The sequence below is a fragment of the Zootoca vivipara genome, chromosome 2, assembly GCF_965207765.1.
Source record: "Zootoca vivipara chromosome 2, rZooViv2.hap1.1, whole genome shotgun sequence".
Classification (NCBI taxonomy): Eukaryota; Metazoa; Chordata; class Lepidosauria; order Squamata; family Lacertidae; genus Zootoca; species Zootoca vivipara.
This window is the reverse complement of record NC_142584.1, coordinates 41,304,984-41,329,294: the sequence shown is the minus strand read 5'-3', so window position 1 is coordinate 41,329,294 and position 24,311 is coordinate 41,304,984. Positions and strand designations below refer to the sequence as shown.

General features: G+C 43.6%; 2 protein-coding genes across 5 annotated transcripts in view; both read left to right on the top strand.

The window, feature by feature from the left end:
• The window catches only part of TNPO2 (transportin 2), a 32,793-nt gene extending 24,420 nt beyond the window's left edge, over positions 1-8,373 (top strand). For both annotated transcript variants that reach the window (XM_035104910.3, XM_060271746.2), the window contains exons 19-25: positions 779-877; positions 1,322-1,417; positions 1,944-2,019; positions 3,260-3,359; positions 3,898-3,972; positions 5,111-5,240; positions 5,799-8,373. In XM_035104910.3, coding sequence (XP_034960801.1) covers positions 779-877; positions 1,322-1,417; positions 1,944-2,019; positions 3,260-3,359; positions 3,898-3,972; positions 5,111-5,218 — 554 coding nt within the window. In that variant the 3' untranslated portion in view covers positions 5,219-5,240; positions 5,799-8,373. The remainder of the gene's footprint in view (positions 1-778; positions 878-1,321; positions 1,418-1,943; positions 2,020-3,259; positions 3,360-3,897; positions 3,973-5,110; positions 5,241-5,798) is intronic.
• Positions 8,374-10,922: 2,549 nt separating this feature from the next.
• FBXW9 (F-box and WD repeat domain containing 9) lies at positions 10,923-23,589 on the top strand. Of its 3 annotated transcripts, none has more exons than XR_015948074.1 (11): positions 10,923-11,043; positions 12,948-13,382; positions 14,435-14,574; positions 17,307-17,435; positions 18,797-18,909; positions 19,913-20,004; positions 20,556-20,704; positions 21,648-21,794; positions 22,103-22,192; positions 22,708-22,773; positions 22,993-23,589. XR_015948074.1 is itself a non-coding variant. In XM_035104900.3 (11 exons), exons 2-11 carry the CDS (start codon positions 12,950-12,952, stop codon positions 23,065-23,067), a joined length of 1,401 nt encoding a protein of 466 aa, XP_034960791.1. In that variant the 5' UTR covers positions 10,923-11,043; positions 12,948-12,949; the 3' UTR covers positions 23,068-23,589. The 3 variants fall into 3 exon arrangements, 1 of the variants encoding a protein (XP_034960791.1); XR_015948075.1 differs by having other exon boundaries at positions 21,648-21,856; XM_035104900.3 differs by having other exon boundaries at positions 21,648-21,761.
• Positions 23,590-24,311: the final 722 nt, after the last annotated feature.

Genomic DNA, 24,311 nt, shown 5'->3' with positions numbered 1-24,311 from the left:
ATTTAAATTTTATTTTCTGTTTACATGCAACAAAATGTTATGTAACTGTCTTTGTAGATTTTGGATTAATAGAAAACCAATAAAATCGATTTTTTTAAAAAAGTGCAATGCACCCTGGAAGTTGGGCAGAGATAGGGAAGAATTCAGCATAGTGCTGTGGCAGTTGTTTTAACTTTGTATTTGTGTATTGTATTCCATTTATTTTGTGCCTCCCCCATGATATTTTTGAATGGATGGTTTATGCATTCTTTAAATAAATAAAACAATGTGTCACCTTAGCTGTGTCAAGCTGTCATACAAACCTGAGTTAGAGCATTGATCTTGTTTGGAAACTGGTTTGGAGGACTAAGAACCTCATCTTTGCCTTGGTGCTAGTCAGTGCTGACTAAATATCTAGTGTTTTACCTGCCCTATTCTGTTAATGTAGTTGTTTGCTTTTGGTTGGATTTCTGTGTATCTTGCCCTTAGATCAAAATACAGTGGTACCTCGTGTTATGTACTGTCCCCCTTACGAATGCTGCGGGTTACACGCTCCGCTAACCCGGAAGTAGATGCCCCTTGTGACAACCTTTGCCCCCGGATGCATGCAGAAGTCACGCTCTGGTGGCGCAGCAGCAGCGGGAGGCACCAAGAAAGCGCGCCTCATGTTATGAGCGGTTTCCTGTTACCGTACAAATGGACCTCCGGAACAGATTAAGTATGTAACACGAGGTACCACCATAGTGTAGGGAATGCTATAAATACTTCAGCTAAACCAATACATTTCTCTTCTCTTCAGCTGAATTCATGCCCATCCTAGGGACCAACCTGAATCCAGAATTCATTTCTGTTTGCAATAATGCCACCTGGGCTATTGGAGAGATCTGCATGCAAATGGGTAAGTGTACCAGGAACACACAGTAACTTTAAGCAGCTAGCTTTGTACTGCCATGCTGTTCAGCAGTGGTACCCTCTTCTAGCTCCTTATAGGAGAAAAATGCAACTTCCGACTGATAGGATGGGTAGGTGTTTGGCTGTCAAGTTGACTTCTCTTCCTACATGATAGCAGCGTAACAGCAGATGTTCCTGAGTTTCAGCAAAGTGTAACTAAATTCGTTTCTACTATTGACCTAATAAGGTCCTTGGCCCTACATTATGGATAGCTCATGAGAGTCTCAAGTTACAGCTACAATACTGTGTCTACCTCTAATTTGGGGCTATCTGGAAGCATGTGATTTCCTCCTGTATGTCAAATGGAGGAGGGTATTGTGTAGCAATTCAAGGTTGATAACCTGATTCTTGGAGCTATGTATGACTGAGCTGATCATTTCTTCCTTACCAGGGGCTGAAATGCAGCCATATGTTCAAATGGTCCTGAATAACCTTGTGGAGATAATCAACAGGCCAAACACCCCAAAAACACTTTTAGAGAACACAGGTGAGGGTGGACTCCTAATTCTGTCTTAATTGTGTTTCCTTTTGTTACCCTTGTTCTTATTATCAAACTGTTGATAAAGGGTTTGTATGTACCTTTTCACTCATCTGCTTTGGAAATGGGATCTGACTTTTTTATGCTGGAGCACATGACCAGTCGTGGAAAAATCCAATTAAATCTTGGAGTTCTGTGACTATTCCTCCAATAACACTGTGCTAATTATAAGAAGTCTTGTTTCTGTTGCCTGCTGGGAGTCCCATGGGGGACATGATCCTATATCAAAGAGCTAATTTCCTTTTCTGGAAGTCTCTCCTCGCCTTTTCTGCACACAGCATTTGCAAATAGCTCTTGAACACCATATTTTTCCCATAATACTTTTTACAACTGCACTATGCACTTAATATGGTCTAGGTCCTGTGATGCCATGTGCCCCCTTATAAATCCTGCCTTCCAAACTCATGATGCTACAGAACAGACAAGGCTGCTGCTTTGTGCAGTTGTGACAGGCTTGTTTCTCTCCCCTTTCTAGCCATCACGATTGGACGCTTGGGTTACGTCTGCCCTCAGGAGGTGGCACCGATGCTGCAGCAGTTTATCAGACCTTGGTTAGTGTTTATACTCAGACAGGAGATGTGGCTTTTTGGCCACACTTTGCAAGGGGTGAGATACACAGGGGCCACCCTCTCAATCTGTCAGCTTCATTCTAGAGCAAGTTGATGTGCATTCAGAAGCATTTTGTTCAATCAGTTTTTGTCCCGCCTTGATTCATATTTGTCTCAGTCAGTACATCATCCGTCAAGGTTGTGTTTCTTTTAGAGGGATATCACCATTTTTTCTGAGTACTGGTTGGGATCCAGTGTTGCATGAGTGGACTTCTGGTGGTGAAGTGAGACTTTAACTTTATTTTTTACACCCTGTAGCCAGTTGTGCACCTCCCAAATCTCTGGAGGGTCCCCCAGCCCTTGAAAGCAGATTTTGTGTACAGGGGGCTGCAGGGTGGATGGCAGGAAGGTTAAGTCCTGTTCAAGTAGAAATCACACTGTGCAGTACAAACTATTTAGACAAAATATACGGTACAAAAAGAGTGATACAGATAGTGCCAAGGATATTGGGCACCTGCTAGATATTCCCTGCGATGCTGTCTAGTGACAAGCTGCAGAACTCTCCTCGTACATCCTGCTCACCTCTCTTGTCTCTTCTCCCCTCCTGCCACTACGTAGCAACTATTTGGATGACTCCATCTTCACACTCTAGTTCAGGCATCCCCAAACTTCAGCCCTCCAGATGCTTTAGGCTACAATTCCCATCATCCCTGACCACTGGTCCTGTTAGCTAGGGATCATGGGAGTTGTAGGCCAAAACATCTGGAGGGCCGCAGTTTGGGGGTGGCTGCTCTAGTTGCACAGTGAGCTCATCCATCAGTATTTTTGAGAATGCAGAACACACGTGCAGAACACTTTTTTCTTCTGTGGGAAATTACTAAAATGTAATTAGTCACATTTAAATTTGTTCAACTTTCTGCCACCTTCAGTTGGGAGAGGGATTTGCAGCCTTATCCCAACTATTGATCTGACTTTACATGGAATCCCCAAATACCCAGAAAGGAGTATTTTAATTGAATACTGGTATTAAAAAGCATGGTCAATAGAAGAACGCACCCTGGACAGGAGAATTAATCTAATACAGTACTTGATCTTCAGTAAGTCTTGATCCATATGTTTGTAACTTTTTTCCCGATTAAAAAATGCCAAGCCAGCTGTTCTACCTTAGCATTATTGCATGGATTTGGGGGAAGGAGCTCTTCTCTGCCTCTCCAGTGTGCAAAGTGTTTGCTTTTGCTCCTAGGTGTACATCCCTCAGGAACATACGTGATAATGAGGAGAAGGACTCGGCCTTCCGTGGCATCTGTATGATGATTGGGGTAAACCCTGGTGGAGTTGTGCAGGTAATTATGTTGAGAGATTTTTCAGATGTTTGTGGGATACCTTTGATCACTAGAAAGGCCCCCATGACAAATATATATCAAATGGTTGAACCCCAAGCAGCACAATTGCTGTATATGGCTTCTTAAGCGCAAAGTACCCTAGCCTTCGACAGTTCTAGGTACCGGTATTTTGTTTTGTGGGACCCACCTCTTTTGCTGAGTTTATATTATCTGTTCTGGTTGCAAAAAGTTTACCTGCTTTTATAATTATAACTGTTTTACTGATTTTACTTTATGTTGCTCTAACCTGCCTTGGGACCTTATGGGAAAGGCGGGTAAAGAATCTTTATAAATATATATATCCAAAGTCACATATATCTTACAGAATTATGCAATTTATTTTGATGCATCTGCAGCTGGAGTGCTATGTGCTGCTTAGTGTCTTTTTGTGTGTGTGTCCCTGAGGTGCAGTACATTTTCCAAAACCTGTGCTGGTTTAGAATGGTAGGAAATCTCTAGTGACCTGGGATCTGTATTGAGTTTTCTCATTCTTCTGTAGGATTTTATTTTCTTCTGTGACGCTGTTGCTTCCTGGGTGAGCCCCAAGGATGATCTGAGGGACATGTTTTATAAGGTATGTCACTGCAGTGAAGAGAGGCTTCTTGGGCCATATACTAAAAGAATGAGCTTTTGCTCATAAGGGATTTGTGTTTGTCTGTCATGCTGGCATTGGGTGGGTGGGGGGAATAGATTTAGACCTCCCATTGACACAGATTGCTGTGTGTGAATATTTATTGAAACTGCTAGCCACATTTTGGAGTAGGCAGTGTGGCTGACCCAACAGTTTCTGCCTTGATAGCAGACTCATACTAAGCCTGATTCTTGGCTTTCATTTTTAGCATTCCCAGCACCAGTAACTAGATAAAAGCTTGGAAATGTGGTGGCAGTATACTGATACTTAGCAAGCCCTCCCTGGACCCAGAAGTGTGTGGTCAGTTGCAAATAAGCTACTTTGTAACACCAAGCCACGCCATGGCTTACTGGAAACATGTGGGTTTCTGGAGCAAATATTGGGGCTGCAGTATCCCCCCCCAGTACTGCTGCTACGACGTTACCTAGGACTAGCCATGGTTTAATTTAATGTTATATCCAGACTTGGGGTCAGAGACAAATAAGCCCGAGTTCGGACATAATGCCAAACCATAGCTTAGCAGCAGATACAGAGTACAGATTCCATTATCAAGTGAATCAATCATAGAGCTGGATTATAATCACAGACTGAGAAGAAGATCCTCTATTCCAGTCCTGTGGAGGATGTAACTACAGCATTCTTGAGAGATGGTCATCCAGAGTGCTTAAATACTTTGAACAAAGGAGAACCCTCTTCCCTGCACTTTCCTAAGGCAGTTTGTTTCCACTGCCAAACACTCTTCCCACAGGAATTTCCTTCTCTTCCCATTTAGCCAAAAATTATTTTCCTGATATTTCTACTTCTGGCTTCTAGCCTTGCTCTCATGTCTCATAACTACAGATTGGAGTTTCCTGTGTGTATACACTTGATATGCAACTGCTAAATCCAGTTGAGCTCTGCAAAACAAACTTGGGGCCACTTGTATATGTTTCAGTTAAGGTTTTAAGCAAGGTTAACACGTTTCCCACTTTTGACACTGAGTGTAAATACCTAGTTCTCTCTGAGCCCATGGGAGGCTAGAGTTGGGGGACAGAGTGTGATAGCTATTTTCCACTTGTGATTATCTCTTCTTCTTTCTCAGATTCTTCATGGCTTCAAAGATCAAGTTGGGGAGGAGAACTGGCAGCAGTTTTCAGAGCAGTTTCCTCCACTGTTGAAGGAGAGGTTAGCTGCGTTCTATGGGGTCTAGGCAAACAGTGAAACCGTACTCGGTAAGTCCCATATTTGGTGAGATGGGAGAGGGAGAAAAGCCCTAAGAAGGGAATGGAGTGACCAAAGTAGGAAGAATGAATTAAATGTCGGAGCTAATTGAGATGGAAAGATGTAGGGCAGCTTGTACTCAGTTGTCCTCTCAGTGATGCAGAATCTGTGCTTCAGTGACACTGAGCAGAGGCTCTTGAGAATGTGAATGCGGAGATCAAATATCCCATATAGGAAGCAATCTACTCCCCTTGTGGGATGTGTCAGGAGATGGCAGTGCAGGAAAGCCCACATTCCCCAGCTGTAATTCCTCTTATCCTGATATTTGAGGTTCCGGCCTTCTGTATTAATATTTGCTGATGAATTAACATAGCAGAAGAGTTCAAAGTCCACCCTACTCCGGCTTTGACCCTAATTTGCCAGTACAGTGATCGGTCTGCCCAAGTTAGTTGTGGCTCTATCCTGCAGACATACTAGTAGATATCATGAGCAACATGCTGTGAAAGGGGAAGTCAGGCTCTAATGTGCTCTGCTGGTTACTTTTATTTAATACTGTCTTTTTTTCTCAGGTTCCTGTGTGCGCTGGGAGGAATACTGGGAACTCGTCCACAACCCAGTGTTACAAATCCCTGTTAATGGGGGGTTAGGGAGGACGGGAAGAGCATTGTGGGACATAAAATGACTTCACTCCCCATCTCCTGAAATTTACAAAGTTGGGGGGGAGGGTGGGCCTCCGTGACCAATTTAAACAAAAACCAGGGTATCTCACTAGCGGAAGGAAAAGGTCTCTACTCAGAGGCCATCGTTGGTGGAATGGGGTGGGGTGGGACTCGGACCTGGGCTGAGAAAGGGGAGCAATCTTAAACTGCAACACTCTTGAGAAGGGGATCTAACTAGGGGCCATCATAAAGGACTAGCTAATAATAAACAATAATAATAATAAATAAAGGATCGGGTTTAAGATGTTAAAATGGGATTAAAAGATAAAATGGTTTAAAACCAGCTGATGAAGAGGGAAGAGTTAAAACTCAATCCAAGGGGGTTATACTGCTGTATATTTCCAGTCACCAGTGTTCAAGAGATCAGCTATTCACCTTTTCAAGACTGCATGGTGACCAAGAAGTAGACTAGTGAACCTGTGAGTAGCCCATAATGACTAAGTGTAAGCATTTTCATCTAGGAATCTTAAGGAAACCCACAAACCCTTTTTGCCATAGTTGCCATGGCACTGTGTGCTGGATGTGATGCTTGGAGCAAAGGCAGCCTCTGACTTTGTGGGGACCTGCCAGCCATCTAGGGAGCAGTCCCTATCATAAGAAATACTGTTGGAGAAGCATGTCTTTATTTTTTAAGAAGATGCCGCAGTGCAATGAATCTGTTACCCTGTTGTTCAGCTGTTACTTTGTGACACACTGCTATTGCATTACTTCAGCTGCAGGAGGCAGGAAAGAGCAAGGAAGGAAACTGAATTCCATCTGTCCATAGGCCAAAGGCTGGCGGAGACCAGTGTGCACTCGGTCATTTTTATATGGCACACGATATGTTGCATCCTGCGCTATTGGGGGTCAGAATGGCATTTGTACATACATAATGGTGATTTAAACTTTCTGTCTTAAGGGAGTTCTATGCCGCATCCACCACTTTGGTTTACAAAAGGAGCAGTAAACATAGCAAAGCATAGAGGAATTAATAAAATAGAGCCCTCCATGCATGTCCAGTGGAAGCTCGTAGCTTTTGCTGCATGCTTAGTGGAGTCGCTGTCTTAAATAATTCTCATTAGACCCAAATCTGTTCGGTCCCTGGAAATAGAATCTGGGGTTTGCTGAATGGATTTGAGTTAGTGAAGCCATAGCTTTTTAATTGTAAGTGAAGAGGATGTGAAGTGGAAGCAAGCCTGTTTTCCCAAAGGCAGCTAGGTTATGGGGAAAAGGGGATACTGCTTCACCTGATGAGAGCAACTTCTGGAGAAGTGGGAAGCGCTGGGGATGAAAAATAGTCACCAGGAATATTCTGCAGAGTCAACATGAGTAGAGTTTGCCCAAGGAAATGATTGCCAGCAGGCAGCGTGCTGAGGAAGAAGAGACAAGTGAACTGAGCCCCAGCCCCAGCTTTCTTCAGAGCAGATCCCAAAGGAACTTGAGCAGCATCAGGATTGGTAGCCAGACAACTGGGTTGAACTGTGCCTCATATCCTGTATTGCTTTGGTGATGGTAGATACAGTGGCGGGATGACTGAAGAAGATATATATGTGACAGAGGATGGACACCCGTGTTCTGGGATAAGGAGATGCTTTCTTTGACAACAATTGACAGTGACACTGAGTATAGTGGGGTGAATTTCTGCAAGTGTATTTGTGAGATTGCTCAGTAACTTAAACTTCACTGATATTCCCACCCATCTCCTTTTTCTTTTTATCCCTGGCCTCTGTTTCACATGTTGCAGTGCTTGCAGTTCTTTGAGATTTGTCATAGAACTTGCTGGGGCATTATTGTGCAGGCTTTTTTTTTTAACTTGGAGACAGCACATACCTAAGTGAAAGCTGCTCTCCTAATCCTTGGATCCAGTTACTAGGGTCACCCCTGCACTCTACTAGGATAGCTGGGTCAAAAAAATTATAATAAACTTGCAAATGCATTCCTCAATTCGTCTTTTTAATAGTGTGGAACTCGAGCAGGTCTCTGGAAGTAATCAGATAGTTCTTTGCATTTTAATTATTTTATTACAAGGGTTCCCTCTTGTGCCTCAGTTTCAACTTTCCTTATCCTACAAGGGGGAAAGCCAGAGGGTTCTATTTGGGAAGCAATTGGTTTTTAAAATGGGCAAGAAATGTGCACAGATGGCAGGCAGAGTCCTGGCTTGTGCTTCTCAACTGAAGGCTTGTGAACTCTTCATTCATCCAGTGAAGTTTAAGCTACTTGACCTGACTGCCTCTTGAAATGAAATTTGTCTTTTGTACAAGTGCTTCTAGTATTGCCTCCTGTTCGTTGATCCTGGATTTGTATATTTGTAAATGTGCCGTAATGTTTCCAATGGTGGAACTGCAGTGTACCTAGTGTTGAAGCAGCTGCTTGCACCTTGCTCAAATGAGATTTTTCTCATTTTATGTATAATTTTTTTGTCAACTAAAAAATTCTTGTGACTCCAGTTTCCATGTTTCTGCCCAGTTTTTCCCCCATAACTGAATGTTTTGTACATTACTGGAAAAGGTCTGAGTGACCAGAAAATGCAATCAGGTTGAAGAGCCTCTCTTACTGTAGAATTCAAAAAAAGAAAACAATCAACTCACAATTTAAGCACATTTAACTTTTTTGAATTTCAGCTTTACGTGCTTACCCAGAAAAAAATTAAAGGGGGGTGGGTGTCTGAGGGGCAGGGGAAACTGGCAATCTCACCTGCCACTGCACTCACCTTGGGAAACTGTGTTTTGACTATACAGTACACAAATTTGGCTTTATGCACTAGGTCCATGATATAACCCATACAAGTTGAAAGTTAATTTTATTAAGTCTTTACTAACTCTTGTATTGGCCTGCTCTATTATGAGGGTAGTACTTTTGACATTATGTGGGAAGCTGCAAACCCCCTTATAGTTGGATTGAATAGAATTTTCAAATTGTCACAATGCCAACTTTTATATTGGTTGTTGTTTAGTCGTGTCCGACTCTTCGTGACCCCATGGACCATAGCACGCCAGGCACTCCTGTCTTGCACTGCCTCCCGCAGTTTGGTCAAACTCATGTTCGCAGCTTCGAGAACACTGTCCAACCATCTCGTCCTCTGTCGTCCCCTTCTCCTAGTGCCCTCGATCTTTCCCAACATCAGGGTCTTTTCCAAGGATTCTTCTCTTCTCATGAGGTGGCCAAAGTATTGGAGCCTCAGCTTCACGATCCGTCCTTCCAGTGAGCACTCAGGGCTGATTTCCTTCAGAATGGATAGGTTTGATCTTCTAGCAGTCCATGGGACTCTCAAGAGTCTCCTCCAGCACCATAATTCAAAAGCATCAATTCTTCAGCGATCAGCCTTCTTTATGGTCCAGCTCTCACTTCCATACATCACTACTGGGAAAACCATATATATTATATTGGTAGAATATAATATAATTATATTAGTAGAATGATTATATACCCATTAGCTCAGAAGTACCCCAGTGTTGCGTGGAATGATGTAATTGTATTTCCACCACATATAAAAATCCCAAAGTGACATCATTAATTTTTCATTTACCTTGGTTTGCTTCCTCTCATCCTTAGTTGTATGTCTTTGCCAATAAAGGCTGAAGCTGCTTAAATCCCTTTGGCTTTAAATCTACATTGAATTCTAGGGGTGAGACTAACTTGCAGTTCTTTTGAAGCAGCATAAGGTATTAACTATTCCTGGCAAGCCTAGTGGGCTTCAGTAGGAGAGAAAAGATCTGTTCCCATTCTAAATATACAGTAACTATCATTAAAAAAGGGATGTGGGTATGCCAGAAGCGGCTTAGTCATGCTGGCCACATGACCCAGAAAAATACTCTGTGGAGCAGACAAATGCTGGTTCCCTCAGCCTGTAAAGCGAGATGAGCGCCATAACCCCAGAGTCGTTCGCGACTGGACTTAACTGTCAGGGGTCCCTTTACCTTTACCTATCATTAAAAAGTTTGTGTTAATTAATATACAACTATTGAGTTATTAGTATGGCTAATGGTAGTAATTCACCTTTCTGAACAAGTTCTTCCTCACTGGTGAATAACACGTTCAGAAAATTAGACCTTGATGCTTAAGGGCTTTTGGGAAGTTCTGTTGGCATAAGCTCAGTTACATTTTTATTTACCAGTGTGAAGGTTATGTGTGTACATTATCCAATTCCCATTTTCTTAGTTCAAAAGATCGACACCAGCATATTGGCCATGTTCACACATTGCACTGAACACTGGTGCAAGCTGTGTATACATACAGAAGTGTTATGTGTGGAAGAGTGCACATTTTTTCCTTTGTCCAGCTCAACTAGTGTACACATGGACTGTACACTCATTGATTGTGAACGTCCCTATTGGCTCATACTAAAATTTGCTGATTAGAACGTTGTCAGTTTGTAGTTTAAAAATACATTGAACAATGACTCAGTATAGCACAAGACTCTTAATCTAAGGGTTGTGGGTTCAAGTCCCACGTTGGGCAAGAGATTCCTGCATTGCAGAGGGTTGGACTCTTACCCTCGTGGTCCCTTCCAACTCTACAGTTCTACAGCTGTCCATGTTTGTCTTATTACCATAGCTGCCAAGTTTTCCCTTTTCTCGCGAGGAAGCCTATTCAGCATAATGGAAAATCCCTTAAAAAAAGGGATAACTTGGCAGCTATGCTTATTACCTATTAGCAAATCGCAGCCAGTTACGGCAAAGGAATAAACTAAGCTTGCAAGATAGTACTAGAACTACTCGGACAATACTGAAATGGCGATCCTGTGCTCTTAACGTGCCTACTGAGAGGGAAGCCAGGCCTTCCTTTGACACGCCTAAGCGGCCTCGACCGGCTCTCGTTGACCGGAGGCAGCTGCCGCTGCGCGAAAACGCCGCTTTAGCAAGCTGGGTTGATCTCCGGTCGCCGACACGCGCTGGTCCCGAAGGCAGCGCGGAGCCGCCTGGCCTGAAATGGTCGGACTCGGCAGAGAGCCGGGCTTCTGGCGTCACTATGCCGCGCCGGAAGTGGTTTCTCCTTGGAGACGAGACGCAAGAAGGCGGCGGCTCAGCCCTGTCGGGATCCTGGAGAGGGCGCCTTCTGACTCAATGATACTCGCCGCTCCGCTTCGGGAGAAATATCGAGGCAGCTCGGCCCACGGGTAAGAGGGACCATGGGGCAGAAAGGAGGCAGGGAAGCACCGCGGGGTGGAAGGAGGGCGGGCGTCGGTCTCCGCTGTCTTCGCTTAGGCACTGCCCATCCTTTTCCAGGGCTTCTGGGGCGGGTGTGACTCCTGCGCTGCTTATGGGATTACCTGCGAGTTGGATTTGACATTTCTCTTTGCACCTGCCTGCAACGTCCTCTTGCTTTGCCTCCCGGACTTCTGCAGGATGATTCTTGGATTGGGAAGCGGAAATAATAATTCCTCCACTTGGTTATCATCTCTAATTTATTACTTAGGAAAGAGAATATGGCTCCTTTCAGACCTGTCAATGCGAAAAGGGGGCGATAGTGTGCCCTGCCCCCAATTTCCTTATCCACATGCAGGTTCTGCTGTATAAAACAATACAGCTACGTAAGGACATGAATCATTCCCAAAATATAATTGTAAACGAGCCTCTTGCATATTTTATAATGCCACCCTTCATCCATAGATCTCAGGGTGATTCATAAAGTATATACCTCAATGAGAGGGCCGTGAGCTTGTGTTTGCTGGGTAATCTCATTTATATTACGGTAGGTCTAATTTGAAACAAACCCATCTCATCAACACAAAGAAGCCTTTCTCTTTTTTGATCTTTAAATTTGTCAGAGTTGAAAATCCCTGTTCACTTTAATTTGTCCTGGAAAACTGCAGAAAAATAGCCAATGCTCTTGAAGAGAGACATAGATACTGCTTCTGATCCATGTATATACTACACTACACTGAAATTTTAAAATGTTTCTTTGATAGTCCTTGAATCTTTCTGCCACACTTGCCATCTTCTCCTGCCACACCCTTTGATAACCACTAAGCATAGATGGACTAGGACCTTGGAGTCCAAGCTTAAAATCCCGACTCTGCTATGAAGCTCACTGGAAACTTTGGACCAGCCATTGTCTCAAAGCATAGCCTTCCTCACAGGGTTGTTGTGAGGATAAAATGGGGAGCAAGAGAGCCACCTTGAGCTCATTGGATTAAATGTACTAATAAAATAAGATCTTATTCTTCCAGTTGTCCATTTAAAGGTAAAGGGGCCCCTGACCATCAGGTCCAGTCGTGTCCGACTCTGGGGTTGCGTGCTCATCTCGCTCTATAGGCCGAGGGAGCCGGTGTTTGTCCACAGACAGTTTCCGGGTCATGTGGCCAGCATGACGGAAACGCCGTTTACCTTCCCGCTGGAGCGGTCCCTATTTATCTACTTGCACTTTTGATGTGCTTTCGAACTGCTAGGTGGGCAGGAGCTGGGACCGAGCAACAGGAGCTCACCCCCTTGCAAGGATTCGAACCGCCGACCTTCTGATCAGCAAGCCCTAGACTCTGTGGTTTAACCCACAGCAACACCTGGGTCCCCTAAATGTACTAATAAAATAAGATCTTATTCTTCCAGTTGTCCATTTAGCTGTTCATTTTTTAAAGAAGTTACACCTGTGGTTTTGTGGCTAAAAGCACAGGCCCCATGTAAAAATATTTTTTTTGCTTACACTTCATAGAACATCTGTTGTCCATTAAAAATAGTTGTACCCTTACTGAAAAATTATAGTGATAGTAATATACAGTCATACCTTGGCTCCCGAAGGCCCTGGAACTCGGACGTTTTGGCTCCTGAATGCCCCAAACCCAGAAGTGATTGTTCTGCTTTGCAAACGTTCTTTTGGAACCCGAACGTCCAACGAGCTTCCGCAGCTTCTGATTGGTTGCAAGAGCTTCCTGCAGCCAATCAGAAACTGCGATTTGGTTTTCAAACATTTTGGAAGTCAAACGGACTTCCGGAACAATTTCCGTTCGACTTGCAAGGTACGACTGTAGTATATTATTATAGATTTACATTTTATCATAGCTCTCACTTTTTGTTCTTGTTACAGGTATGGATATTGCTCCTGATTCTTCTACTGAACACCTAGACTCTGATAATGATTCTGACACAGAGAGCAAAGCAGATCCAGATACCCAGGCCCAGGAATACTTTGAACGTGTTCTTGGATCTTCAAGCCAGTCTAGTCAGGCATCCCAGGGCCTTCCTCCCACATCTCTCTCAGTAAGTGATAGGGCCCAAGTATCAGATCACAGGTCTCCTCCTCTGGAACTGAAAAAGTCTCCTGTTACTGATGATACAGCTTCAAGGCTGTTATCTCTTCCTCTGGAGCTGATCTTGGAGATCTGTTCCTACCTGCAGCCCAGATTTGTCCTGGGTGTCCTTCCTTTGGTCTGCAAGACACTGAGGGACATTCTGCAGGATGAAGTCACTTGGAGAATTCGTCTGCTGAAGAGGATCGGCAGCAGCTATCCAGTTGTGGAAGGTGAGTTCCCTTTCTGCCTACCATGTTTTATTATCTTGTTAACTCAAGTATGAACTAACCTTTGCAGGTCAGCTTTGTCAATAATAAGATACTGTTCTCAGACCTGCATTCTAAAAGACACAGCACAAAAAGAAATGGGATTGGGCATGGAGGAGGAATAAAGCAAACTCATGTGTTCTTAGATGCCAAACTTAGATGCCAAAGTTCTTATGTTTGTTTTTTTTCTGGAAGGGAGTAAACTCATTTCAGCTGCTCCTTCTTTGGACAGTGGGTGGGGTCTGTTGGTCTCACTGGCTGTGTTCAATGGCAGAACCCAGAATATGTTGCCCTTCCATTCTGCTGTTCCAGGGCAGCTGGCCAGCGCCGTCTTAAGCGCCCCTGTCGCCATGGTGCACCGGATCTCTCCGACGCCCCTGTCGCCCCGTTTTCCAGGGCAGGTGGGCGCCGCGCGCAGCTGCGCAGCGGACCGGCGGACCGGCCGGCCAGCGGGCGGGCGCAGCTCGCGGCGACCTCCTGGCGGGCCGGCACCATGGTGCCCTGCGCCACCGGGGGTCTACGATGAGCCGGCCCTGCAGCTGGCATCTGAAATCACAGTTATTTCAGATAGGAAGGCTAAAATGGATGGAAGTTAGTATTCCTGTGGCTTTTTAAACATTATTCTATAAACATTTGTGGCTAAGTGTCTTCATGCCCATTCTTGCTCTTTAGATTCCATGCCTCTTTTGTTTCAAACTGAAAACCTGCCTTTAATTTTTAGAGAGTTACAGTTGAGCCCAGAATTGGGTGTAATGTTGGCACCAAACTGATAGTGCTGAGTGCTTGCTCTGCAATTAAAGATAATGTCCTTTCAGTCTCCAAAGTTTTCCGAATTGATGAAAACCCACTTTTATGGTTATATAACTACTATTTTCTCTCTTTGAGGATGCTTGTATGGAAAAGCAATGGATAATGTTGTAAATAAGATATATACATTTGCTTACCTTGCCTGAGATTGTTCTGCAAAGCCCAAAGGAAGAAGAGCATCCCTTTATGCCTTTTTCATGTCTCAGCAGATGATGCCTTTAACTGGCCAGCTGCCTGCATTGAGCTAGAGGAGCACCTCCAACAATGGGCCGAAAATGGCAGGAACACAGAGCACTTTTCCCTTGCTGAGGGACACTTTGCATCAGTTGACTCTGTGCTGCTGCTCCAGGTAAAAGTCACTTTCCCTTTGCCGCTTTTATTTGTACATTATTAAGGTTTGATAGAGTCTGTGAACAAGCAGTCATGAAGTTTAGTTAGGAGTGTGTTCTGAAATATTATTTTGTCATAACCTCTCTGTGATTACTCATCCGAGGAATCAGTGTTACAAAATTCATTCATCTAAAGTGTCAGCCAAAGTTCCATTTCTTACACATTGCATTCCATTCCTTAGAAGAGAGGGCTGACTCTGGATTTAAACCTCTAAGGCTGACAGTGGACATTGCATGAGTGGAACCATTTCAGCTCCCTCAACAAAACTTTGCATTCTCCCCCAGTGCACCCCCCCTAAATTTGCTTTGGAGGGTTGGGAGGACCCCCCCCCCCCCGAGCTAACGGAGAAGGAGAGAGAAGTTGTTCCACTGTTCATGCAATAACTTTGTTGGCTACAATATTTTAGCTGGGAGGATTCTTGCCGAGTGGAGTACCAGCAATGGCATGCACCTTAACTACTTTTTGTTAACATTTATGATTACAGTGTTCAATTTGGAAATTATACAGTTAGTGGGTTGTGTCCAGTTTTGTTCTTCCACATTGGGAAGGTATGTGATCCAGCCGAGTCTTCCATGAATGGATGGTAGGAAAAATTATCCTGGTCTCCTCCCTCCATGCACTGTTCTGGGGGTTCTCCTGCCCCACCAGCCCTGAGCCAATTTCAGGGGATGGGTGGGGTGAAGGGAGAAGCCCTGGTGTGGAAGTCCTTGAGCATATCCTTCATGCAGAGGTGGTTTTTTTTTAGTTTTTTAGGTTTTTTTTAGTGCCTGTCTCTCAAGAAGGAAGGCCAGCAAATAGAAGGCTACATAGCCTCTTTCTGTTCTTCCTATGGAATAAATACACAGAGGGACAGATTTGTCCAAACTATTTAAAAACATATATTTTTATTGAAACAAATTTAACAAGACAGTTTGTCAATCAATATACCAAATTACATCCCCCCCTTTTATTCCCTCCCATCCATCCCTCTCCCACCCTCCAAGGACTTCCCTCAACTCCCCTCTCTGGTTTGTTTATACATATTGTTTGTTGTAAAATTGTACATATCATTACCTTATCTATCATCTGTTCTACTAATAAATTTGGGATGTTTATTCAAAACCTGCCAAGGAGTCCAAATCCTTTTGTTGTCTTTTTAAGTAATTTGTAAAAAATTCTCATTCTTCCTTGAAGTCACGGTTGTCCTTCTCACATAGTTTATATGTTAACTTTGCCCGTTCCGCATAGCTCATCAGTATTTCTTGCCATTCTTCTTTCGTTGGGATTTTGTCCATCTTCCATCTTTGTGCTAACAAGACTCTTGCCGCTGTTATAGCATACATAAAAAAATTCTTTGTTTTCCTTTGGCAGGTCTTGTCCTAACATCCCTGACAAAAATGCTTCTGGTTTTTTTGCAAATGTAATTTTGAACATTTTTTTCAATTCATTATACATCATCTCCCAAAACTTTTTGACTTCTCTGCATTCCCACCACATATGAAATAACGTACCTTATTTTTCTTTACATTTCTAACATATATTTGACCCAGTTTTGAACATTTTTTCCATTTTCACTGGTGTAATATATCATCTATACATCTTTTTCATATAGTTTTCCTTCAATAGAGAACAATCTGTGAATTTCAGATCTACCTTCCACCATTTTCCCCAGTCCTCAAATTGTATATTATGTCCTATATCTTGCGCCCATTTAATCATGACTTCCTCATCTTTCGTTTCCCATTCTAGCAGAATACTATATGCTTTCTTCTGTAGCTTCACGTCTTCTTCTATAACCTCCTATTGGAATCTAGAGATTTTATAGCTAAACCTTTTTTTTTATTATCCTCCTTATAAATCTCATTTACTTGTCTGTAATGTAACCAACTCTGAAAATGTTCTTTAATTTCGTCATACTCTTTTAATTTCCATTTTTCTTCTTGATCTCTTAGTAGGTCTCTTTATGTAGGCCACTTTCCCTTTTTACCAGGTGTTTTGAGTAACAAAGCTTCAATTGGTGATAACCACCAAGGTGTTTTTTGTTCTATTAAGTCTTTGTACCTCTCCCACACTCTCATTAGTGATTTCCTGATTATATGATTGTAGAATCCTTTATGTACTTTCCCTTTCCCGTACCATAAGTATGCATGCCATCCATATCTTTTATCATGGCCTTCCAAATCTAATGCTTCTTCCTTTTCCAGTTTTATCCAGTCCCTAATCCACACCAAACATGCACCCTCGTAGTACAATTTAAAGTCCTAACAACCAGGACCGTGTCGTCTTTTAATCAGACAACACGGAGCGCACTGCCATTCCTCTCCGCAGCAGACCGGAAGTAGATTGTCTAAACTATTGATTGTACTGTATATTGTCTAGACTACATTGTACAGCTTGATGATTAAGCCCCTCATGGGAAGAAACACTGGTTGTACCAGAACAGCGTCTTTAAGTTGATTTATGAGTTGTTGATGTTGCTTCTACTAATACATGATTGACTGAAAGAAAAAGACCTCTTCTGTGATTTGTTTATTTGTTTGCTTGTTCACACTGCTTACTCTGGAATAGTTGTGTTGATGATAGATACATTTTTGTTTGACTTTGCAATGTGCCGGTATATCACTACCCTGTATACTGTTAGTTATAGTATCTTAAGAAGGAGGGACAGTGGCTCAGCTTTTACAGTAATCAGTTGTTTTTCATTGTATCCAGGGTGGGAAGCTCTGTGTCTCAGGTTCTCGGGACCGAAATGTCAATTTGTGGGACCTGAGAGAGCTGGGCAGAGCACCAGAAAAAGTGCTGGTGAAGGCACTGGGGACAGAGCGCAATGGCACACACAAGGTAACCAGAGTCTGGAGTCTATGGCCCCTAGGTCATGTAGCGGTAGTATTTTAATTCTATAATTATCCTATCCTGTAAATGTTTAATATCCAGAAGCACTGCTGTTGCTAACGTCTAGAACACTTAAATACACAGAAGATTAATGAGTAGCAGAAATAGCATATCAACTCAAAATTTCCACATGTACCTTCCCCTCTGAAAGATTCAAGGCCAATTCTCCTAGATCAATCTGTTTCTTACTTGGCAGTCCTTTGCAGTGGGTGGCAGCTCTTCCATTGTATAACTGCTTCCCGTTGTTCTCACTCTTCTTAATATCAACACCACCTCCTTTGCACTATTAAATGTCCCAGCATTCTTTTACCTTCCCTATCCCTTCAGAAAACACAGAATGTTAGTCTAAAATACACTGATTGCCTGCCTGCTAGAAGTGCAAGAAGTTTAAGTTGCCTCTCCAAATGGCCAACACATTTTTGCATCTAGCCACACAGTAAATAGTTGTTATGAGAGGGAATAGGGCCGGATAATGGTTGTTTATCCTGGAGGAAAACTGGCCTATCCTGTCCAGGAAGGAGATGATACCTGAAGGCTGCACTTCTTCCCCGTCCCTTCTGATTAGAGAGAAGCAAGACCTTATGAAAGGGAGAAGATGTTGAGGCACTTCTGTTCGGTGTCTTCCACGCTCAAGGGTTCTGTAATGCAGAGCTGGATCAGTTGCTCCATTCTGAACTGCTGTCTGTTTCCTGACTTAGCGAAACCTAGTTTCTCACACCCAAGCAGAGTTGTATTAGAAATGTCTTTCTTTTGAAAAGGGAAATCCTACAATTGTCCCCTATCTGAAGGCAGCCCTGTTTAGGGAAGCTTTTAATGTTTAATAAATTATTGTATTTTAATACTTCTGTTGGAAGCCGCCCAGAGTGGCTGGGGAAACCCAGCCAGATGGGTGGGGTATAAACAATAAATTATTATTATTATTATTACTACTACTACTACTACTACTACTACTATCCATGCTAGTCTGTTTTGCTGCATTCACCAGTTCAAGAGGTGAACTCTGGAGAGAGTTAATTATTTGGGTCTGTCCATGCCAGGCATCCCCAAACTGTGGCCCTCCAGATGTTTTGGCCTACAACTCCCATGATCCCTAGCTAACAGGACCAGTGGTCGGGGAAGATGGGAATTGCAGTCCAAAACATCTGGAGGGCCAAAGTTTGGGGATGCCTGGTCCATACCTTCTTGGGCTATCCTCTGCAGTGGGGCAAGATCACATGTTCATTACATGTCACCAGAATGATAATCACAGTGTTACTAAGCAAAGGACTGAAGCGCAGCAATGGCTCTTGCTTTTTCTTTTCACTGCATAGGGATGGGTGTGGTCACTGGCTGCAAGAGATCACCGTGTCTGCTCTGGCTCCTGGGACAGCACAGTTAAGCTGTGGGACATAGCTGCTGATGGACAGCAGTGTGGAGAAATCAAGTAAGGTTGCCTCTGTGCTCTCCCCCGTGAATGGAGTAGCACTCGGGAGTGGAGTGGCAGAACCTGAAATTTTGCTACATGTTCAGCTGAGTATGATGCCTCATCGCAGTGTTCTGTGTTGAATCTGTGGGCGGTTTATTTAGCAGTGCTGATGCATGAGAGGTTTAGCTTGGCTGAAGGCCTTGTGCTGTTTAGGCAGAACAGAATGTTGCTGAGGAGGATTAGAGGCAAGAGTGGTGGGTACGAAGAGTGGGGGGAGTCGGAGAAGTCCAAATTGTAATTGTTATGATAATGATATGAATTAAGAAGTTTTTTTTCTTGTTTAGTATTTTTCTTTTTCTTTCCCCCCCTATTTTATTTTATTCTTTTTTGGCCTTTTTTAGGTCTTTTTTTATCGCTCTAAGTATGAATGTAATTTGATTATTATGTACTTTTAGACATGAAGTTAATGGAAAATGAATAAAAATTATTTAAAAAAGAGAGAGAGAGAGAGAGTGGGGTACGAAAAGTTGCCTCTAAATAAGATGAGCAAAAAAGTGGAATCAGGCAGGATCACTTTGCCCCTGTAGTAAAGGATTTAAGGTGTTGGTGACAGCACTGGGTACTCTAGACCTTCATTGATTTCATTGTTTATTCATTATAGCCCAAGAGCTCACTAAAAAGCCAGATGAAGGGATTCAGGAGAGGGCAGAAAGAGCAAGCAGGGGGAAAGTTGTGTGTTGCATATAGGAAAGAATTAGTTCTTCTGATTTGTGAGGTCAGGGGAGGCAGAAGAAGTCTCAGCTAATGTGTGGCAGGCATTAAGAGGATGGTTGCTTCATCCTACAGGACAGATGCTGCTGCATAGGCATAGAAGGCAGCAAAAGGAGAACTAGCAAATCCCACTTCTAAATCCTATTGGTCTAGGTCTAAGGCTAATCAGAGGTTGACTGACTTTCATGTATTCATTTGAAGTGTGTGCCCTGTCCCTTCACCTGATTCTTCCCTTCTTGTCTTGTTCTAGAGGAAAAGCAGCTGTGCTGTGCCTTTCATATCTGCCTGACATTCTAGTCACGGGAACCTATGACAAGAAGGTGTCAGTGTATGACCCTCGAGGTTAGTGTCAGTTGTTTCCTGTGGATGGATAATGGTGCTTTGAGCTGCAACTGCCATGCTCACTTGCAAGCAGTCAGTGCCTATGGGGTGGCAGGCATATAGATAAGTTTGCTATCTTCTCTAAGGGAAGGAGAAGGGCTGGAGCAGGCAGCCAGGAAACCCAGCCAGATGCCTCCATTCCCTTAGCTGCTTCTGGCAGCCCTCTTAACTAGAAAACTCTGTGCAATGAAATAGTGGTTTTTAACGCTACTTGCTTAGGCTAGAAAGATATGACTTGCTTAGAGGAAATCCTTGCTGCTGTTCTACATCTAATCACTGCAATGGTTAGCTTTGCTTCCTGCCCCAATATTTGTCAAGAGCTGGCTAGAGAGCACCTAGAAGCTCTGCTACTTAGTTATTGCTCAATGGAAGAGACTTCAGCTGGAAGACTATTGCCTACAAGGGAGAGAGAATGTCTGTGAGGTGCTTGCTGAATGAGGCACTTCTTTTGTGAGAACTTAAGATCTAAGTGCTTGGGGTCTCTTAATGCATCTCTTGGTCCTCTCTCACAGCTGCACTAGCCCCCGTGAAGAGCCGCAAGCTTCATTCCAGTGCAGTCCTATCACTTGCAGCTGATGACCGCTACATTCTCTCCGGCAGTGAGGACCGAACACTGGTGTGTTTCGACAGGAGGGCCAACAGTGTCCTCCAGAGGCTACAGGTGAGCTACAGACTTTGACTCTCCTTTTTGTGCTCAGGATGGCCAGGAATTCCTTAGAAAGCAACTTAGAAAACCGAGATCTGTGGGTGTCCTCTCCAGAGTTTGTCAGGAGAATCCTTAATCCTGTGAATTTGAGTGCTAGTTATTTCTGTATTAGTTGAAGGTCTGGGACTACAAACCAAATCCCAGGCTTTTACTTGTGTTCAGATTAGGTACGTTCTTGTGCTCAATAAAACTCAGAGGCTATATGGCTCAGGAAGCTACACATTCCAAGTTGAGGGTCTTGAGTTTAGTGGGGCCTTGATCTGGCCTCACCCAAGTATTCTTTAACTTGGCATTGCTCTTGTCTGACCTTTACTCTCCTAGGTTTATTCAGCAAGGCCATGTGGGAGACATTCCAGAGGGCAGTTAACAGTCAGGCTGCTTTAGCTGAACCATGGTTTCACATTATGAGCTTGCTCCCGGTTTGTTTGGGACTGGCAAACCAGGCTTTGAAACAACAGACAGCAGCTCTGTTCTGACTGAATTCACAGAGTGGTTTGTCGGGGCCATTGTTTTGCCTGAAGAGGCTGTTATACCATGAAAATGAGAGCAGCTCTACCTCAAGCGGATATTCAAGGGTGAACTTATGAAGCTTAGTGCTGAGCCAGATGGGAAACAAAGGCAGAAAAACAGCTCTAAACCATGGTTTGTTCATGTGGAAGCTCATGGTTAGCACAAACCATAGTTTTGCAGTGTTTGAAGCTAGCCTCAGTTCTGCTAATTTTCCTTATTTAGGTTCAATAATTTCACCCCATATTTATATTGGCAAGTAACTTGGGGCAACTTTTTGTTTTCTACTTTAGCATACACAATTTATTTCACTTAGTTGAGCTATCTGCTTTACTTTAGTATACCTTGGTTATTCCTGCTGCCAGTGACATTAGTTCCATTCTTTCCCTAGCTGGACTCTTACCTTCTCACCATGTCATACCATGGTGCTCAGCTATGGGCTGGAGACAACAATGGGCAGCTGTATGTCTTTGAAAACAAAGGAGGGTGTTTCCAGCACATCCGGGTACGCTGAGAAGTTGAATCGCGGAGAAATATGGTACTTCTCTAATCTCCACCCACGAAATTACTTGTGCTTTGCAAAGCATAGCCCAGCATAAGGTATTGCTTTACCGTAGATTGTAGAGATATTTATAACACTGCTGGGATTCACCTTAGAACTCTCATGAGCTTTGACCATTTGGAGCCATTTTTCTTCTGCCAGTGTCGCTTCTGAACCCAAGCAAGCATGTTTTGCCGATAGTATAGAAATGACTAGTGCCTAACCAGTTGTAAAAGAATCATCAGCAGCATACTAGCATTTGCCTCCCATTCAAAGCATCACTCTGTTTTTGTCTTGTTCCACAGTATTTCGATGTGGGTCACCGCTCTCAGATCACGGGAATCCAACATTCACTGGGTGCACTTTACACAACTTCCACTGACAAGACACTGCGTGTAAGAATTGTGGTGGTGTTTACGTTACAGGTCTGAACCACAGACAGGGCTTCCCAATCCCATCCTTCACCTGTGGGGGCAAAGCAAAACCTGCCCATTTTTCAGGTTGAAAGACAGAGCATGAAAGATGTGTCTTCCTAGCTAAAGCAGCCCAAACCCCTTGGAGTCTCCCACCAGCTGCGGGAGAACTAATAGCTTAGCATAGCCATGATAAAGGAAGGCCAGAGCCCGCGCAAAGCTGTTTTCACACCAGGTTTCCATGTCCCTGATTGCAGACCAATTGCTTCACAGTGCACTCCTGGTCTTTATCAGTCACATAGGTCATTCTTTTGGAGGTTTTCTTACCGAATAGTTGCCTTAGTACAACACCCTTGTGACTCCGAACCAATCTGCTCTATCCATATAGGCTATTTTCTCTACTTAGCCATTTTTTGTGTGGTACCGAAAAGCAACTTTTTTTCCATTTCATTAAATTTTAAGCTTCTAGACCGTAACCTCTTGGATTTCTCTTCCAGATCCATGTTCCCACAGATCCTCCCAAGGTCATCTGTTCACACACACACAGCTGTGTGCTAAATGGGGTAAGGATTGTGGGTGCTGGTCAACCTAGTTACAGACTTTTTATATTGGCCCCAACCTGAGAAAGGAAGCAGGGGAGATTGTGGGAGAAAGCATCCATAGCTGTCTTTGTTATGTGGGGTTATGTGCTGAGGTGTGTGTTTTGGCTTCTGTGACTTTTGCTCACGGTACTTAGTTTGATTTCCTCCACCACCCACCCTTTCCTTTCTCCTCTTTTTCAGATCAGTGTTGAAGGAAACATAGCCGTCGCGGCCTCTGGTGGCGTCTCTGTAGAGGTCTGGAAGCTCAGTGTGTGATGAGTCAGTGATGCACACTTGCAAACACAAGTGCCAAGTCTCAGACAACATGCCCTGCCCCCAGGGTCCCGGTGCCCATTGAGTTGTTAGGTTTTTGTTTTGTCTGCTCTTTGGAGCTGTGAGCTTAGGGGTGTCCCAGGTAGCTTATAACCAAGAGTCATGCTCCTATATTAGTGGACCTCTGCATGTCCAAACCCTTTCAGCTGCTCACTCCCATTTCTCTTGTGTGTATGCGCATGTACACATACTCCTCGTCCATTTGAGCTGTCACTACCACACTCAGCCTTAAGGAGAGCAGCACTGCTGAGTGGCATGGTCAATGAAGAGAACTAGCTGGCCCTTCAGGTGAAAGGATATTATCCTAGAGGTACAGCTCCAAGCCTGAGGAATGTCAGCTCAAGGGAAAAGAGTCATGGGAACAAGGGAGGGCGGAGTTTCCCTTCAGGTTAAAAGCACCCTCTAGTGACCCAGTTCTGATCCATGTTTACAACTTTAAATTAAAGATGTTCTGCCACAATTGCTGATCAGGAGTGATGGTGCCTTGTTTTGTTTCTCATGCAAGCAGCATGTTTTTAAAAGCCTGCTTATCTTTATACAACAGACTACATTCCAGCAACACAAAAGTCAACGGTTTGCACACACACACATAGAGAGAGAGAGAGGCCTGAGTTTCCCCCATCCCAAGGCAGCAGGGAAAGTTGTAGGATTTGATAAAAACATCGTTTTCAGAATGCAAGTAGTAATTGTAATACAGTTGTTATGGGAAGCAGCTCTTGCCTTCAGTTTGTTTCCATTTCTGACTTGGCTGGGTAATAGCTATTAAAAAAAACCCAATGCAATAAAATACCTATTAAAGCAAGGAAGCAAACACAATAAAACAATAGAGCTGTGACTTCAGAAATATCTAGTCACTACTCCGCCATGTGCCTCTTAGGTGATCTCCTTACATGTTGTGCAGTTTGGGCATTAGTTTCATTAAAGTAAATAGCTGTTGATCACATGAAACACAAATGATCAGGTAAGGAAATATCAGGTAAGTGGAAGGAAGTGCTGCCTAACTCCTAGACACCTAAGCACTCTTAGAGCAACAGTGTGGCAAGCAGGGCTCCAACCACTGGATCTGCCTGCTGTTTGTAGTAAGCTGTTTAAAATGTCTCTGGTTGGCACTTTGGCCTATTCCCTTGTGTCCCGGCATGCTTTACGTTTTTCTCATTGATATTAGACATCAACACAGCTACAGGCAA